The 18,715-nt window shown below is 38.3% G+C and overlaps 3 protein-coding genes across 3 annotated transcripts; 1 reads left to right on the forward strand and 2 right to left on the reverse strand.

The window, feature by feature from the left end:
• Positions 1-3,328: 3,328 nt before the first annotated feature.
• LOC137875707 (signal-regulatory protein beta-2-like) lies at positions 3,329-5,890 on the reverse strand. The gene is made up of 6 exons (XM_068715177.1): positions 5,731-5,890; positions 5,278-5,607; positions 4,738-5,094; positions 4,079-4,213; positions 3,897-3,940; positions 3,329-3,812 (listed from the first exon to the last, which is right to left on the reverse strand). The coding sequence occupies exons 1-6, from the start codon at positions 5,771-5,773 to the stop codon at positions 3,678-3,680; spliced, it is 1,044 nt and encodes a 347-aa protein (XP_068571278.1). The 5' UTR covers positions 5,774-5,890; the 3' UTR covers positions 3,329-3,677.
• Positions 5,891-8,342: 2,452 nt separating this feature from the next.
• On the forward strand, positions 8,343-12,697 carry LOC137876014 (uncharacterized). The gene is made up of 7 exons (XM_068715549.1): positions 8,343-8,418; positions 8,669-8,753; positions 9,143-9,237; positions 9,321-9,659; positions 10,133-10,249; positions 11,616-11,683; positions 11,941-12,697. The coding sequence occupies exons 3-7, from the start codon at positions 9,198-9,200 to the stop codon at positions 12,079-12,081; spliced, it is 705 nt and encodes a 234-aa protein (XP_068571650.1). The 5' UTR covers positions 8,343-8,418; positions 8,669-8,753; positions 9,143-9,197; the 3' UTR covers positions 12,082-12,697.
• A 241-nt stretch (positions 12,698-12,938) lies between these two features.
• LOC137876016 (uncharacterized) lies at positions 12,939-15,570 on the reverse strand. Its single transcript, XM_068715550.1, has 6 exons — positions 15,516-15,570; positions 15,053-15,376; positions 14,573-14,926; positions 13,915-14,049; positions 13,733-13,776; positions 12,939-13,651 (listed from the first exon to the last, which is right to left on the reverse strand). The coding sequence occupies exons 1-6, from the start codon at positions 15,556-15,558 to the stop codon at positions 13,517-13,519; spliced, it is 1,035 nt and encodes a 344-aa protein (XP_068571651.1). The 5' UTR covers positions 15,559-15,570; the 3' UTR covers positions 12,939-13,516.
• Between the last annotated feature and the right edge of the window lie 3,145 nt (positions 15,571-18,715).

The raw sequence follows: 18,715 nt of genomic DNA on the forward strand, positions 1-18,715 counted from the left end.
TAGACTGTTCCAACTCCTCCCCTCTGGTAGGCGCTACAGAGCACTGTACGACAAAACCACCAGACACAGGAACAGCTTCTTTCCACTGGCCGTCATTCTGACGAACAATTAATCAGACATACTGCACTATGATCTCCAGTTTGATTTGTGTGCAGAAAAGATGCATTCATCCATTTGTCATCACGATACACAGAGATAGAGACGTGTTAAATGTTATGCACGCTAGCCAATTCAGATGCTCCACATCATCAGTGATGACCCGCCCACTCCTGCCTGTCAGTCACATCAGCAGGAAGAGCACAGCGTACAGAGGAGGGCGGTTCAACCATCCGTCCTCTATTCTCACCTCACTTCTTTTCAGGGGGCTGGTGAGAGGCAGCAGCAGAGCGCCACTCTCACAGGATCACATTCACCTGGAGGAGATTTAAAGTTTCTGACCCGTATATTGTTATCAGTCCAGTGTGAACCTGGGACAAGACCCCAAATAAAACCGTATAATCAATAACAAGGTGATTATGAATAAACAATCCTGGGTCACTTCATTCACAGTGGTTGACGTCCTCACACTAACATTAAAATGCAGCCCAGTACAACACCACAAACTCCAGCGTTATAAAAATGATCAAAACAGCGTTAAGGTTTCCTCCCAACGAGACAGTTGTATGAAGAAATAAATTATAAAGACGACCGTCTATCTACAGTTTAGGACCGAAACTTCAGTCACATTTGTTAAACCAGCTCGCTGTGGTTTGTGGCCTTCATCAGGTTCTACATATTGTTGACAACGAGCCAAAACACGCTTTGTACTTTCACACACACACACACACACACACACACACACACACACACACACACACACACACACACACACACACACACACACACAAATAGACACACATTCACAGTCACCACTGACAAACAAATGATGCGTGGAAACTTAAGCATTGTTGGGGTCGGGCCTCAAACTGAGGTGTCGATACAAACCTTCTTCTCTCACTCTGTTTCAGCCTCATGAAGCTTGTTTTGAACAATGTTTTACCTTTTAATAACACACTTGTTGTTATGATTGTTATTAATATCACATCAACTAACAGGAGTAGGTTAAGGGTTCAGGAGGGTCGGTCAAACGCACCCAGTCACACTATGTCCCGATCATTTTCCATCACACTCCTCTGCAGTTTTGTGCTGTTCATTTGTAATTGCTGTCAGAGGGGGAGGTGCTAATCCTTCACTGGACCCACTCTGGTCTATTTGTTGATGCAGAATTTTGAACCTTGATCTTAAGTTAAGTTTGTCTGATTATCTGCAAATAGGTGAGGAAGCCTTGTTTACGGCTGTGGTGCAGTGATAGACTCAGGTGATGAATAAATCTGCAAATTAATACAAAACACGCAAATATGCATCTGTGATATTTTAAGATTGCACATGCATATGGTCGTAGATGGTTGCATCTTAAGAACATGAAGGATAGACAGTATCTATACTTTAAATGAGCACAGCAACAAGTAAAAATAGAACAATAAGTTTGTCTGCTGAAGCTTATTGTAGCTCTTCCCTCACTACACATCCTGTTGAATAGTCTGTTGTGAGTAAACAGCCTTGAAGGTTGGTCAAAGGGTGCAAAAGTGTCCCACCACAGCTTCAGTCTGTCAGTGTAGCTGTTGCATGTGGCTTTGCTTGCTGCTCTCGCTACATGCAGAAGGGATTTACAAAGTGCTGTGAGACCAGAAAGAGTGACGGGTTTATTCAATTGAGTAGTTGTCCCCTGACATGTTTTTACACTGAATATGTTTTAAAAAGGAAACTAATTGTGTCTACAACATGTAATGCTCAGTATGTGTGTAACTGCTGCACATCAGTTCACTGGTGAAAACCACCGACAGTCTATTTGATCCCTCTCACTTTGTGTCTTCATGTGCACATAACTTTCAAAGCAGACATTTAGATTTGAAAAACACACAAGTGTAACATCATTAATTAAATGGGCCTGTCCTTAATGTTATTGGTTTTACTAGTGCTTTTTGTGCTAAAACAAATCAAAGTATCTGTTATTAAAAAAGAGAAAATGATAAAAACTATTTAAGAGTGTTTGAAAGATCATCAAGATTTAGATAAAGATCAAAATTGCAATACTTTATCATAATGACAAATTGTACATTATGAGGCCTCTTTCTCTCACTGTAACCAGTGACATTTTCTTTGTGGCTTTGGCCACATTTCGTCTCAACTTTCCCCACAACTCTCATTAGAACCAGCAGGCTATGCTGTAGCTAATGCTATTTCAAAAGTCCTCCTCTTCACCTCTTAGTGTTGATTGGACGGACAAATTTAGACAATTATCAAAAGATTTGATTCCAGCTCCAGGATGAGTTTAGCCTAGCTTAGCACAAACACAGGAAGTAAAACAGCTAGCCTTCACTGAAAGAGAAAAAAATACTGTCTCATTTATATGTTGCATGTCATTAGCAAACAAGCTAGCCAACAATACATCCAAAAAAATCATACAGGATTAGTTTAGTTACGAAAGTGCGTGAAGCAGGATCACTGTAAAACTGGACTTCAGCCGTTGGGCCGAGCAGTTGTTGGTCAGTAAATGGCTCCAGTGTGTAAAAACGGCTCATTAAGCCACTGATTTGTTCAAGAATCCACCTTGTCAGGCTTCAAGTTATGCGTTGTGGTTCGGACCAATCAGCATCCTGAGAGGATCTAGTGGCAGCAACAGGTATGTTTTAGGTGTGTGCAAAGCCTTCTCTGCTGGCCTAGACAGAATCACAAAGTTATAGCTATTTTATAATTTAATTATTTTTCATAAATTCACTACATGTATTCTAAATATGTTTTCCATTAGCTTATTATCTCATTGCATAGCTACTGTCTTCCTCAGTTGCGCTGCCTCCAGCACAGCTTGTTTTAAGCAGAGCTTTTATCCAATCAGATTTCGCCCCTATGCTAACGTTACATCAGATCTGGAGAGTATTTCCTCAGTGAAAGAAGAACAAAGAACAGCACTGAAGGCTTTATTCTTCTGTTGACCAGTAAAGGACCATGGAAACCGGAAGAAACTGTCAGAGAAGGTGTGTTGTGTCACCTGTGTGCATGTGATTAAAATCATAATATTGCTGCACATCGTGACCTTAGCGTACACACATGCAGTCAATCAGACCGATCCTTTTTCTTCAGATCTGATTCAAACTGGTACAAGCAGTATCTTGGATATGTGGTCCAACCAGTCGTTGCAATAGTTTTTGGGAGAATGACAGTTAGTGAGCAATTTAACAACTCATGGTTCACAGCAACAAAAGGGAACACTCAGTGTTTGTGCCACGTTTTTATGTCATAGAAATTAATTACATTATAACTCCTTTTCATTTCTTTTTAACTGAATCATGCAGATCGTAATCAGTAGAAATCTTTCTCTGTGAAACAAAGTCTATGCTCATGTTTTATCACGGTAAAGATGACAGAGTAGAGGACTAGAAGTAATTCATTTGACAAAGACTAAGTGTGTGTGACAGTAAAGTATCAGTGGGACGGTCTAAAACACAACATTTAATCCAGATATACATGAAATGCTAAATATTACATAATAGCCACATACAACAGCCTTTAACTTTAAAAAGAACAACATCAGCAATCACACACGGTACCAACTGACCTCAATCAGTCCACTTAACATGCTAATCCAACCCAAAAGCCTTAACAGCAGCATAGATCCTCTCTCTCTCCGTTGTTTCTGCGTCCCTCGTTCCACCTCTGCCAGATTTAATCGCGGTAAAGACGACAGCAGAATAAATCCATGTGTCTTCATTTCTCTGTGGAAATGTATTGAACATTATGTAAGATGACAAATACCAAAAAAGATGCATCTTAAGTGTTTATGGATAAGTTGATCTTACCTTTAAATTCCTTTTTGCAACATTTTCAAGCAGGGAAACAGCAGCTAAAATATGAAATAAACAAAGAGAATATAAAGAGATACAAATAGATACGGATGCAGTAGTTTGTTACAACACTAATGATGAAATATAAATACATATATTCATGTGTGTGTGGGATGCAGAGATTTAACTTGTATTACCTTCATTGTTGCAATAATCACACTTGTTTTTCTTGATGGCGTAAATGAGGACGGCTGCAACATTCACACTAATAGTAAAGACAGCACACAGCAGGACCAGAAATGTACCGTCACCAAAGGACCACGAGCCGGTTTCTGAAACATGAACACAAACAATGACTTTTAGTAAAACTAAATGAAAATGTAATTCCTCCAAAGAGGATTTTACTTGTCACAAGTATTTCCCTACAATCAATCTGTATTGATTTCTATTTGACTTCTGGTCAAGATTCATTAACACTTAAATATGCACATTTCATATTAAACTAATTTACCACACTGACTTGCCAGTGGGTTGATAATTAATAACTTATGATCTACAGCAAAACATTGTTAAAACCTACAGAGCCTTATTTTCTTTCATCCTGTCATTAAGATGTGAAGATACCAAAAATGATGAATTGCGAGAAACATGTTTCAAATGATGCCCAAGAAATTAAGAATATCTCCATTTGATGGAATGGTGCAGCCATAAAAACACACTCTTGGGTTAAAACAAGCTATTACAGAATATACAGTAGTGCTGTCAAATAATGTGGAGAAAGATGATTTTCCAACATTCAAAGCATGTAAGGTGGCAATAAAAGGGGGAAAAGAAGTTTAACAGAAGTGATAGTTACCTTCAACTTCCAGTTCTATTCCGTTTCCAAATAATATCTCTCCACATGTGGCCACAGCGCAGTAATAAGTCCCGGCATCAGAGGAGCCGACGTTCTTAGAGAAGCTGTAGACACATTTCTGTGGAGAGTGAGCCTCAGGACTCTTCTCACATCCAGCACTGTTGTTTCTTTGTGCATAAATGACACTGTGATGAGATCCATCTGATCCAGCTTTAAACCAGGACACAGTGTGTTCTTCTGGACACGTCTTCTCCTCAGAGACAGAGAGGACTGAACACTGCAGAGTCACTGAGTCTCCTGGACGGACTGGATCAGATGGAAAGTCTTGAGTGACGGCAGTGATATCAGGTTCTGGTCCTGAGAAATCAAAAACAACAAATGTTTAACATGTCATAATCAATTCAATGCTGATACATTATTTAATTAAATTTCAGAGGGTTTTACAATCTCTACAACCAACTGAATATGCAGCGTAACAAAAGATTCAAATACGTAACATTGCTGTTATACAACATGAATGATTTCTGTTGCTGTTTTTACCTTTAATTCTCAGAAATATTCCTTTTGAGAATGTCATGGTGCTGAAGCTCACTTTCATACAGTAGTAGACTGCAGTATCGCTCAACTGTGTTTTGTTAATATACAGGACAAATTTTCCAGGTTCTTGTTTTGCTGTAATGTGACGAGTCTCCTTAACAACGTCGTAATTATTGGCTATTATTCCTCCTAATATTTCAGGGAAGGTTTCAGAAACAAGCCTGATCCAGAATAAGTACGTTGATCGCCAAGAATGCCGGCGGTCACATGTTAGAGTGACATTTTGTCCAACACCAACAGTCTTTGTCTCAAAGATCCGATCTTCGGTGCATCCTGAAAATAAAATGAAAAAAGAGTAATTAATAACAGCGATCATTCATATATCTCCTCTATATTACTGCATGAAGATGTCATTTTAAAATATGTATCTGGAGTAAATGTGACTTGAATACTTACGTCCCATTTTCAGCACGAGCAGAATGAAAAATATGATCATCATTTTCTTTTCTTTTCACATGAAGGACTGTAGTTAATTTAGATCGTATCCGAAGATGATTCACCTTCATAGAATCATATAAAGTGGGAGGGATTAATGTCAGAGCAATCTGATTGGCCTCTCTTGATGTCGGCTCTTCACTCTACTACCACAGTGGAAATGTATCAACCAAAACTTTCCAACTTGTGTTGCTAGTGTTTCATGTGTTTGCCATCTCACGTTACACATACTTTGTTCACAACATTTTTCCTGTGAAGAAAATCAACAACAACAAAGCAGGCAAGTTTCTCATGGCCCTGAAGTAATTTGACCTCAAAGGGAACTCATTTCCCACGCTCCACATTACTATTGCTCAACGTCATTTATTAAGGATTTCCACCTGCAGATTGGTTCATAAACAAACAATCTCAAGACAGAATTATTTATCTCACCAATATCTTTGCTTGGCAACTACAGTATGAATAAGTAACTAAAACACGTTGCTGAGGTTTGGGAATATTGTAATTAGAGTTAAAAATAAAGGCAAAGAAAATGTTTACACCATGACAAGATGTAAGCTTCATTTCATTTCTACATGCAACATGAACGGCACAATAATATGAACTCAATTCCTAAGACAATTCATGGGCATCCAAACTGTTGTTTTTGGCAAAAACGGCATGTAAGTTACTGAAAGTTAAGATATATAATATCCTTAACTGCTGCTAGCTGAGGTGTACCTCCTCAAAAATGTCGAGGTGACGGCCTCAGATGTACTACATCATGACCTGTGATCTGTCAGCGTGGGCTCCTTCTGTTTTCTCCCAATACGTTTTCAGTGCTGGTCAAGATTGTTAATAATAAAGACAACATTAAGGAAGTTACAAGTCCCAGTGAAACAGAAGTTGGAGCGTCTTTAGCTTCTGTACTGTGACATGTTCCTCAGTGAAGCCGTGTACAGTTACAAGAAGGATTTAAATCAAATCCTCTGCGTTTGATTGGACCGCTAAAAAGTAGGCGGGCTTAGAATGCAGCATGTCACAGAGCTACAGAGGACTGTGGCTCCACACACACACACACACCTCCCTATCACTAAACAGATGCAGTGGCTAAGAGTTGCAGATTGAATGATGGATGGATGTCAAATTACTGGTTGGAATTGGTTGGTACTCTACGTAAGCAAACTTCAGCCCTCGTCTGTTTTTTGTGTTCTTTCACATTTAGTGTTTGTCTATTGAGACTTTACAGTAATGGATGGTGCTACAAATGATCTTCACATCACTGCCATCTGTTGGTAAAAAGCACATAAGTCATCAAACAGCAGATAACGCTTACAAACTCTTTGTTCATTAGCTCAAGAAATATCAAAATGTTTGTTTATTCAATCAATTCCACGACTAATCTTTTATCTCTGTAACCTGTAATGTGCATTGTACCTGTTAAATAAACAATAAAATAAAAAAATACAAAATACATTTGTATGCTGCCCTGTATTTTCATGTGTGTGTGTGTGTGTGTGTGTGTGTGTGTGTGTGTGTGTGTGTGTGTAAAGATAAGCATTAACGATCACCACTGACAAACGAATGGAAAGTTGAGCATGGTTGTGGTTTGGCTGCCAAACTGAGGTGTGGTTTCAAACCCCATTTACTTTCTTTCATTCTCACCAGTTTAGTCTCAAGGGGGGTTATGAAGAACACAAAGTGCAGAAGACAGAAAGTACAGTTTCATGGTACAGCAGGCTTTTATAAAACCACACCTGGTCAGTTATTCATGCTACAAACACTCCCAAATATATAATGCGTCTGTTTCAGTGCATGTAGCGGACCGATACTCCTTCAGAATAAAACAAATGTGCTGCAATCCAATTGCAAAAAAGTTACAATAAGGCAGGTTAAAATGTAAACGATCAGGTATAGTGGTTTAACTAAAATGAGCTTTCTGATGCCTCGAGTAGCGTTTCCCCCTCTTGCACCACAAACCTCACTACATATCCTGTTGATACTCATAGGCTGTTCTCTTCAGTGGTGGGTCAAAGGCAGAAACGGCTCGCCTGTCAGTGTAGCACGGTGCATGTGGCTTTGCTTGTTGTTTTCAATGTAAATTGCCTTTACAAAGTGCTGTGAGACTAGAAAGACAGTGGTTGTCCTCACTAAATGTTTAGCAATATATTATTTTTGCAAACATTCCTGAACAAAAATGCACTTACAACATAATCACTGCACAACACTGAAACCATGTTCTGCAGAATCACAAATTCATAGAGATATTAAATAAAGGGTCCTGACATGTCACTTTCAAATGAGTAACCAACACACACGGATAAACTAACCCAAAAATAATTGGACTTTACAGAAACTAATTTAGTGAGCCCATGTAGCAAAAAGTTTTAAACAATAAATTCCTATGAATTTGTGACAATAATTTATGAGTTAGTTTTCTTTCGTGGCTTGCTGCCTGTACACATCGGTCACATGATGTTTGGTAGTCTTGTGTTAGTCAGGTCAGACAGCTTTGCAACATCCAGCCTCTTACAGAAAAGTCAGAATGGTTAAGGCTGTAAACAGCCTGTTAAAGGTGCAGACAGAAACTCAGAATACATGTTGAGCGTCACTTATGCAGGAAAGGTAAAAGACAAATCAAGCTATTTGTCCTTTGCTCCCTGAGGCAGAGTAAGCAATCTTATCTTTTTTTTAACCAAGTGTTGTTTTGTATATTTATCTTCAAACTAGCATTCTTCACCTGAAATGCAGTGTAGTTGGTCTAACAATGAAGTAAAACAAAAATCCATCTGGATTTCATTAAAAGGTTCACAATCATGGGTTTGGTCAATTTACAGCTATGTCTTCTTTTTAGCCAATCACTGTGACTTCTACTTTGTAAACCTTCATCACCTCTTGATCTTTGTCTCTCATTTGGCAGGAAACACATTCGCTGTGCAACAGAAGGGTTATATCTACCACAATGATCGGAACACTGACCGCTTTGATTCTTCTGGGTACAGTGTGTAAGTATAACTTTAAACATTATGATTGTTCAGATTTAACTGTGTTGAAGTTGTTAAAAGTCAAAGTTACAATCTTTCTTGAAGACATTCTACGATTGTCACTTTTTGTTTTGCACTTGTATTTGTCCTTTTTCTTCAGCCTTGGTTCAAACTGCAGATGTTCCTCACCAGATCTCTTGGACTGTGCTTGAGCTTGGTGATAATTTGACTCTGTCATGTACATTCCTTAAAGATGAAGCCAAATTGTTTTACTGGTATAAGCTGAAGTTTGGCTATTTGGTCCAAACTGTTGCAGTAGGAACTTATAGCAAAATAACACTTGAAGAACAATTTGACAAGTCAAGATTCTCAGTCACAAAAGTGAACGATCAATATGTTCTTGACATCAGAAATGTAAGCAAAGAAGATGAAGCAACATACTTCTGTCAAGCAGGATCGGCATACATGATGAAAATCATAAATGGAACACTTTTGGCTGTGAAAGGTAAAATATGTTCATTTCAGTGATTTTTCTCGCTGCTTTGTCAAACAATTCACATGTTAACTGCCTTTTTGTGAATCACACAGACTTTAAAAATCAGCAGAGATCTTTCTACGTGAAACAAAGTCCTGAGACTGAGTCGGTCCAGCCGGGCGACTCGGTGACTCTCCAGTGTTCACTTCTCTCCAAGAACAAAGAAAACAGAGTCCAGTGTCCAGATGAACACAGAGTGTTCTGGGTCAGATCTGGATCAGGAGAATCTCATCCAGGATTAATTTACACTCACAGTGATGAACAAGAAGAAAGAAGTTGTGTCTACAGTCTGTCCAAAACTATACAGACCTCCTCTGATGCTGGGACTTACTACTGTGCTGTGGCTACATGTGGAGAGATCTTGTTTGGTGAAGGAACCAAAGTGGAGACAAGTACGTTTTAAAGTTTTTAATGCTGAATAGTGAATTCTTCAGTACATTTTAAACATTAAAGCTGGTCAGATTTGATTAGATACATATATATAAAATGCATTAAACATTTCAATTATTTATGGATGCATCTCTAAATAAATATTCAGCATCTTTAAGTCAGACAGAATCGCAGCTCTTTGACATGTTAATGTTAGTTGAGGGACACTCATTTATCAAGAGTTTTGATGAAAGAGGTGGAAGGAAATACAAATTATTAAAACTCCATACTACAACAAATGGAAGAAGGCTAGTTTCGACTTAGATAATACATTCTACTTGTTGAACGAAACCTTCATTTTCTAAATTGTTAATTGTAAGTTGTGTATTAAAACAGCCAGGTTTTGAGTTTCTCTTAATATTGGCCGAGGTAGTCACTGAAATAACTCACATGAATGAGGTGTTAAGTGTCTATTTTGACATTTCTCTAATTCCAGGATCAAAACTGGAACTAGTTGTCATTGCGCTTGGAGTCCTGTTGGCCTGCTGTGTGACTGTGATTGTTCTCCTTATTTTCTACATAAATCGAAGGAGAGTTTGTGAACATTGCAAAGGTAGGTTCCCCAAATGTACACGGACTTAATTAAGCATTAACTTGTGCGCATGTTCCAGAATGAAAAGAATACGCTTAATTTGTTATTTGTTGATGAACGGTTGAATAATTGTATTCTCTTTCTTCTTGTCTTTTTCACCCTTGTTCACTAAGTGTAGGTAGTAATTTATTAGTTTTAGCCTAATATAAACTTTGAGCTTCTGAATAAATGGTTGCCTCGTTGAGTCCATGGTTATTTAAAGTAACTAAAGTAAGTAAGTAGAATGTATTTATAATAGTACCAAGATCACAAAGTGATTCACAAGAATAAATTGTACAAAAATGTACAAACATAGGACAGTGCTAGGCGACACAAAGGCCAGTTTAAATAAGTGGGTTTGAAGCAGTTTGTTTTTAAAAGGCCTCGACTTAGACTGCAGCTCGAATGTCGAGGAAAAGCATTCCACAGTTTCAGAGGAAAGGTCACCTTTTATTATCCATCCACGTCTTCTTTAGGACAACATAGACGTGTGTTACTTTAAAATATGGCAAATGTGAAAATGCAACTTTTTGTAAATGTAAATCCATACTCTGAAAACTAACTAATAACTAACTAATAACTATAGTTTAATGCTAAATGTGTGATATAAAGGACATGATATTTTCTGCGATGAATTCAAACCGCGTAGTCCAGCAAAAGAGAAAAACTTAGGGGATAAACTAACACATGACTACCTTAAAGGAACAATGTGTAGGGTTTAGGGAGATCTAGTAGCACAAATAAATACTCATACTCAACTACGTTTTCACAAGTGTATAATTAGCTTAGAATCAGCTGCATAGGGAGCGGGTCCTCTCTACAGTATCCCATTACGGACAAACCAAACACTGGTTCTTGCAAGAAACTTTTGCGCCTTTATGTTACCTGAAGGCCACAGTAGGTCTCCAACACGCTTGTGAAACTGCGATAACATGAGCAGCAGAATGCAAAACTGTGGTCCCGCGAGCCAGCCGTCTAGTGTTTTTATGGTGAAGATGGCCTCTGAGTTAGGCGAAAGGTTTGACCACACTTTTGCTCTCGGCGACTCACGTTACAAAAGAAAAGAAAGGAGTTAGCTGAGGCGTATTCAGTAAATTAAAAGCAAAACGTAACACTTAAACTCCATGTAACATTTTCCAACATACAGCACCAAACAACTGAATGCCTTAGTTGAGTTTTTTAGTGGCCGGCATTAGAAGAGTCGCATGAGATTCACAGGAGTGAATGTGTAACTGTTAAGCACAGAACTGAACATGTGAGGTGTTGTGTGGTTGACAGAAAGTCACATTAATATATGACATGTAGTTCCCAGTGTGTGCTCACATTCTGAAGGCTTTGCTTTTATCAGCAGAAGCGACAAGTGCCGCCAGTAATCCTGGACATGACAAGTCGACAGTGGATCAATCAGCTGACCTGGTAAATATGTTTACAACCTTGATACTAAGCACCGAATTCAGAGAGTCAGAATTGTTACACTATTGTGACTCTGGTCTCCTGGTTTCTCTTTCTGGCTCTAGGTGACAGATTTATAAAAAAAGTGCAAATGTTTTAGCATTCACCATGCAGCCTGATGATACCCTGTTTATTCTAGGCTTGGTTGTGATTAACTGTTCTTCATATTACAGTCCTAATCTATAAAAGTGTATTATTAACAGACAGTTATTATTTTGCAGGACGGTGACAGAGATGCAGTTAATTATGCGGCACTGAATTTGTCCACAAGAAAAGTGAGAGAAGAGAAGAAAAGAGAGTCTCCCAAAGAGTGTGTGTACTCTGCTGTGCGAGTAGACCACAACACACAGCACCACCTGTAGGCGGAGCAAGGCCTGCATGTCAACCGAACCCCATGCGTCTTCATTGGGTTGGACTTTGCTCAGCTTTGCAAGTTTGACAAATGACGAGTTCATATTTTCATTTTAAATAAAGTGCTTCCTATTGGTCAAGTTCATCTCGTGACAAATGTCAGCGTGCCACAATGTGACTGGTTGTACAGTTGTGACTAACATCAGTCTGTTGGTTGGTTACTGTTGTACGGCATAGTAACATTGCGCTGTGTTAAATACATTCACATCATTTCTAGGTTTTCTAATGCTTTGACAAAATTGCTGCTTGTATCGTCTTCTAAGATGATTAAAAAATATATATTTTAAATTAAAGGGACCTAATTCAGGTGTAAGGCTGCATCATTGAGCTCTCTGTTGTGTAATTCTACTTTTTTTCTTTTTCAGCTCTACGTTGCCATTTTACAACTGAATCATGTGTATATTAAATATTATTGTATGGAAATTTGGTTGTATGGTGCACTTAAATATTTCAAGGGAATAAATACATTTGCAATTATCATACTAGTTTCCTCAATATGCTACTTTTAGATAAGTCTTGTAGATACATGAATAAAATAAATAAATCTAAATCTACTTACTAAATTTACAGATTTGTCTTTCTTGCTTTAGTGCCCCCTACAGGCTATCCTGCTCTTCACACCCACCCCACTGAATCACTGTGAACTGAATTAGTTCACAGTGATTCCACTACAAACCACTACTGTCTGACTTATTGGTAGACCAGTATAAATGGTTGGTGAATCCCATTGAATGATGATAGGTAAATGATAGTTTAACTATGATAGTTAAATGTTTCAAACATTGACAAACGACAGAAAACGAAGAAGTAAAAAAGCATAAACGTTTAATACGTTGTTATACCTAAACAAACTTAATATGAATGCTACCTTATTCGTTGTCTGTTTGGAGACAGAAATAGCTGCATGACGACGCCACAGATTGAACTTTTCATATTGTTGTTAATGTCATTATGACTGCAGTAGTATTTCCTGTCACGCATTTCATTAACCGGCAGCACAACAGTAATGATGAACACAATTAAACATTCCAGTTGGGACTTCACATGGACACACTACTACACATTACATTTCATCCTCATCATAGTTACAAGTAAATACCACTTTTGGTAGAACTCTTATTTTAGAAATGGTGAATCACGGTAAAGACGACTAAAAAAATAACCCAGTAGACAAAGACAGTAAAGAATCAGTGTGACGGCCGCATAGGTGGATGACAGGCCTTTAACCACCGCTGTTCTTATCACCGTCAACTAGCTTTACATGTAAGCAGAAGAACAAAACATCAAAGTAAGACATCATTTGCACAAACAGCCTTTAACTTTAAAAAGAACAACATCAGCAATCACACACGATACCAACTGACCTCAATCAGTCCACTTAACATGCTAATCCAACCCAAAAGCCTTAACAGCAGCATAGATCCTCTCTCTCTCCGTTGTTTCTGCGTCCCTCGTTCCACCTCTGCCAGATTCCATCGCGGTAAAGACGGCAGTAGAATAAATCCACGCGTCTTCATTCCTCTGAGGAAATGTATTGCACATTATGTAAGATGACAAATACCAATAAAATACTAATAGTGTTTTTGAATAAGTTGATCTTACCTTTAAATTCCTTTTTGCAACATTTTCAAGCAGAGAAACAGCAGCTAGAATATGAAATAAACAAAAAGAATATAAAGAGATACAAATAGATACGGATGCAGTAGTTTGTTACAACACTAATGATAAAATATAAATACATATATTCATGTGTGTGTGAGATATAGAGATTTATCTTTCATTACCTTCATTGTTGCAATAATCACACTTGTTTTTCTTGATGGCGTAAATGAGGACGGCTGCAACATTCACACTAATAGTAAAGACAGCACACAGCAGGACCAGAAATGTACCGTCACCAAAGGACCACGAGCCGGTTTCTGAAACATGAACACAAACAATGACTTTTAGTAAAACTAAATGAAAATGTAATTCCTCCAAAGAGGATTTTACTTGTCACAAGTATTTCCCTACAATCAATCTGTATGGATTTCTATTTGACTTCTGATCAAGATTCATTAACACTTAAATATGCACATTTCATATTAAACTAATTTACCACACTGACTTGCCAGTGGGTTGTTAATTAATAACTTATGATCTACAGCAAAACATTGTTAAAACCTACAGAGCCTTATTTTCTTTCATCCTGTCATTAAGATGTGAAGATACCAAAAATGATGAATTACGAGAAACATGTTTCAAATGATGCCCAAGAAATTAAAAATATCTCCATTTGATGGAATGGTGCAGCCATAAAAACACACTCTTGGGTTAAAACAAGCTATTACAGAATATACAGTAGTGCTGTCAAATATTGGGGAGAAAGATGATTTTCCAACATTCAAAGCATGTAAGGTGGCAATAAAAGAGGAAAAGAAGTTTAACAGAAGTGATAGTTACCTTTAACTTCCAGTTTTGTTCCGTTTCCAAATAATATCTCTCCACATGTGGCCACAGCGCAGTAATAAGTCCCGGCATCAGAGCCGACGTTCTTAGAGAAGCTGTAGACACATTTCTGTGGAGAGTGAGCCTCAGGACTCTTCTCACATCCAGCACTGTTGTTTCTTTGTGCATAAATGACACTGGGATAAGATCCATCTGATCCGGCTCTGAACCAGTACACACTCTGTTCTTCTGGACACGTCTTCTCCTCAGAGTCTGAGAGGACTGAACACTGCAGAGTCACTGAGTCTCCTGGATGGACTGGATCAGATGAACGCTCTTGTATGACGGCAGTGATATCAGGTTCTGGTCCTGAGAAATACAAACATGATAATAACCATGCTTTAGTGAGCATTGAAGTACTTAAGAAATGTTTTTATCTTTATACACACATGTAGGATAATTAAATGATGTAAACTGATTTTTATAAATGTTTACCTCCAATTCTCAGAAATGTTCCATTCAAAAGTATCACATCGAGTGTGTTCACTCTAAAACAGTAATAAACTCCAGTATCGCTTAGCTTTGCTTGATGAATATGCAGGAGAAATGTTCCAGGTCCTTGTTTTGTTGTAATGCGAGGAGTCGTATTAACACTATCTTTATCAAAAGTGTATGTTCCTTTAAAGAATTCAGGTAAGTTTCCAGAAACAAGCCTGATCCAAAACAAGGTTGATATGCCCTGAGTTGTATTGCGAGGACAAGTCAAAGTCACATTTTGTCCAACACTCTTTGTCTCAAAGATCAGATCATCTGTGCATCCTGAAAATGTGAAGAGAAACACGGTTCAGTGGTTGTTGACAGAGAAAGAATCAGGTATGTCCTGCTGAATTACTGTAAGAACATGACAATGATATAAATACATATCTGAAGTAAATCTGACATTGCTACATGTACTTACGCCCCACTCTGAGAATCAGCAGTAAATAAAAGATGATCATCATTTTCTTGTTAATCCTCTTGAGACTGCAGTTAAATTAGATCAAATTAGAAGATGAAGTGTCTTAATGTAATCATGTCAAGTGGGAGGGATCAGTTTCAGAGCAATCTGATTGGCCTAAAAATATGAAACAACACCAACAGCGCACTTTTGTTTCATGGTGGGTTTCTACAACTGACACTGACTAAATGTAACATGATTTGATACTAATGTGAACCACATTTATCCAGAAACAATTTGGTTAAAAAGTATTTTTCATTCACTCTTGTACCATATTTATGAGCGGTGTAGCCTGGTTTCTAGAAACCCTAAACTAGATTGCTGCTGCATTGTTTTGTGATTCATGGGGTGAGATATGATCTCTGTCCAGAATAAACTAAGCCATGTCCTCCTCTCATGATTAAGGTGTGGTTAAAGTTAGGCAACAATAAAGACTTTACGGTTAAGATCATTGAAATGACAACTTAACAAGATTTAAGGGGGAATCCAGCAATTAAGTATTACACTCCCAAAAAGTTAGACAACTTACAAGAGACGGATAAAATTCTTAACAAAGACCAACAAAGTATACAAAAACACTGGATCCTACATTTCCTTTAGTGTGACTCAAAAGTGTCTTTCATTAGAGCTTCACTGACTATAGAAGTAAACTTAAACGCTCCAGTTTGCAGTGCAGAATTTTAGTTCTCCAAACCCACTGATGGATGTAAATGACAAATTGCAAACAAGTCCAATATGAATGTATCTCCAAAAGAGAACCGGACTGAATTACTGACACTCATTATGTTTGTGTGTTAGCTTACACATTTAAGGATTGTAGCATTTATGCATCAAAACTGAGATCCAGCAGCTTTGTGGTTAACTCATGGCTCTAACATGTCCTGCTGTCTAAAGAAGAGTAACAATCTCTAAACGCTTTACAACCCAGCATCCCGGTCATTTTAAGCCTTTGTTTGTGTAATCTTCACACAGTTGAGTGCTTGTGTTTGTGCACATATTCAGCATATTACATGTCCTCTCTTTTCTGCAGTAAGTGGCTCCTCTGTGTTAGACTGTTCCAACTCCTCCCCTCTGGTAGGCGCTACAGAGCACTGTACGACAAAACCACCAGACACAGGAACAGCTTCTTTCCACTGGCCGTCACTCTGATGAACAATTAATCAGACATACTGCACTATGATCTTCAGTTTGATTTGTGTGCAGAAAAGATGCATTCATCCATTTGTCATCACGATACACAGAGATAGAGACGTGTTAAATGTTATGCACGCTAGCCAATTCAGATGCTCCACATCATCAGTGATGACCCGCCCACTCCTGCCTGTCAGTCACATCAGCAGGAAGAGCACAGCGTACAGAGGAGGGCGGTTCAACCATCCGTCCTCTATTCTCACCTCACTTCTTTTCAGGGGGCTGGTGAGAGGCAGCAGCAGAGCGCCACTCTCACAGGATCACATTCACCTGGAGGAGATTTAAAGTTTCTGACCCGTATATTGTTATCAGTCCAGTGTGAACCTGGGACAAGACCCCAAATAAAACCATATAATCAATAACAAGGTGATTATGAATAAACAATCCTGGGTCACTTCATTCACAGTGGTTGACGTCTTCACACTAACATTAAAATGCAGCCCAGTACAACACCACAAACTCCAGCGTTATAATAATGATCAAAACAGCATTAAGGTTTCCTCCCAACGAGACAGTTGTATGAAGAAATAAATTATAAAGACGACCGTCTATCTATAGTTTAGGACCGAAACTTCAGTCACATTTGTTAAACCAGCTCGCTGTGGTTTGTGGCCTTCATCAGGTTCTACATATTGTTGACAATGAGCCAAAACACGCTTTGTACTTTCAAAAACACACACACACACACACACACACACACACACACACACACACACACACACACACACACACACACGATGCGTGGAAACTTAAGCATTGTTGGGGCCGGGCCTCAAACTGAGGTGTCGATACAAACCTTCTTCTCTCACTCTGTTTCAGCCTCATGAAGCTTGTTTTGAACAATGTTTTACCTTTTAATAACACACTTGTTGTTATGATTGTTATTAATATCACATCAACTAACAGGAGTAGGTTAAGGGTTCAGGAGGGTCGGTCAAACGCACCCAGTCACACTATGTCCCGATCATTTTCCATCACACTCCTCTGCAGTTTTGTGCTGTTCATTTGTAATTGCTGTCAGAGGGTGAGGTGCTAATCCTTCACTGGACCCACTCTGGTCTATTTGTTGATGCAGAATTTTGAACCTTGATCTTAAGTTAAGTTTGTCTGATTATCTGCAAATAGGTGAGGAAGCCTTGTTTACGGCTGTGGTGCAGTGATAGACTCAGGTGATGAATAAATCTGCAAATTAATACAAAACACGCAAATATGCATCGGTGATATTTTAAGATTGCACATGCATATGGTCGTAGATGGTTGCATCTTAAGAACATGAAGGATAGACAGTATCTATACTTTAAATGAGCACAGCAACAAATAAAAATAGAACAATAAGTTTGTCTGCTGAAGCTTATTGTAGCTCTTCCCTCACTTCACATCCTGTTGAATAGTCTGTTGTGAGTAAACAGCCTTGAAGGTTGGTCAAATGGTGTAAAAGTGTCCCACCACAGCTTCAGTCTGTCAGTGTAGCTGTTGCATGTGGCTTTGCTTGCTGCTCTCGCTACATGCAGAAGGGATTTACAAAGTGCTGTGAGACCAGAAAGAGTGACGGGTTTATTCAATTGAGTAGTTGTCCCCTGACATGTTTTTACACTGAATATGTTTTAAAAAGGAAACTAATTGTGTCTACAACATGTAATGCTCAGTATGTGTGTAACTGCTGCACATCAGTTCACTGGTGAAAACCACCGACAGTCTATTTGATCTCTCTCACTTTGTGTCTTCATGTGCACATAACTTTCAAAGCAGAAATTTAGATTTGAAAAACACACAAGTGTAACTTCATTAATTAAATGGGCCTGTCCTTAATGTTATTGGTTTTACTAGTGCTTTTTGTGCTAAAACAAATCAAAGTATCTGTTATTAAAAAAGAGAAAATGATAAAAACTATTTAAGAGTGTTTGAAAGATCATCAAGATTTAGATGAAGATCAAAATTGCAATACTTTATCATAATGACAAATTGTACAT

This window comes from Cebidichthys violaceus, unplaced genomic scaffold (assembly GCF_023349555.1).
Source record: "Cebidichthys violaceus isolate CVI_PGR_0920_01 unplaced genomic scaffold, fCebVio1.0.p SCAF_2, whole genome shotgun sequence".
NCBI lineage: Eukaryota > Metazoa > Chordata > Actinopteri > Perciformes > Stichaeidae > Cebidichthys > Cebidichthys violaceus.

Excerpts from the sequence above, each read along its gene's own strand:
- LOC137875707 (XM_068715177.1), bottom strand. The coding sequence starts at position 5,773 with ATGATGATCATATTTTTCATTCTGCTCGTGCTGAAAATGGGAC. Across the intron at positions 5,095-5,277 it reads AATATTTCTGAGAATTAAAG|GACCAGAACCTGATATCACT; the intron begins GTAAAAACAGCA and ends TTGATTTCTCAG. Across the intron at positions 3,813-3,896 it reads TTGCAAAAAGGAATTTAAAG|AGAAATGAAGACACATGGAT; the intron begins GTAAGATCAACT and ends ACATTTCCACAG.
- LOC137876014 (XM_068715549.1), top strand. The coding sequence starts at position 9,198 with ATGATGAAAATCATAAATGGAACACTTTTGGCTGTGAAAG. Across the intron at positions 9,238-9,320 it reads AACACTTTTGGCTGTGAAAG|ACTTTAAAAATCAGCAGAGA; the intron begins GTAAAATATGTT and ends TGAATCACACAG. Across the intron at positions 10,250-11,615 it reads AGTTTGTGAACATTGCAAAG|CAGAAGCGACAAGTGCCGCC; the intron begins GTAGGTTCCCCA and ends TGCTTTTATCAG.
- LOC137876016 (XM_068715550.1), bottom strand. The coding sequence starts at position 15,558 with ATGATGATCATCTTTTATTTACTGCTGATTCTCAGAGTGGGGC. Across the intron at positions 15,377-15,515 it reads GCTGATTCTCAGAGTGGGGC|GATGCACAGATGATCTGATC; the intron begins GTAAGTACATGT and ends TCACATTTTCAG. Across the intron at positions 13,777-13,914 it reads TGATTATTGCAACAATGAAG|CTGCTGTTTCTCTGCTTGAA; the intron begins GTAATGAAAGAT and ends TTCATATTCTAG.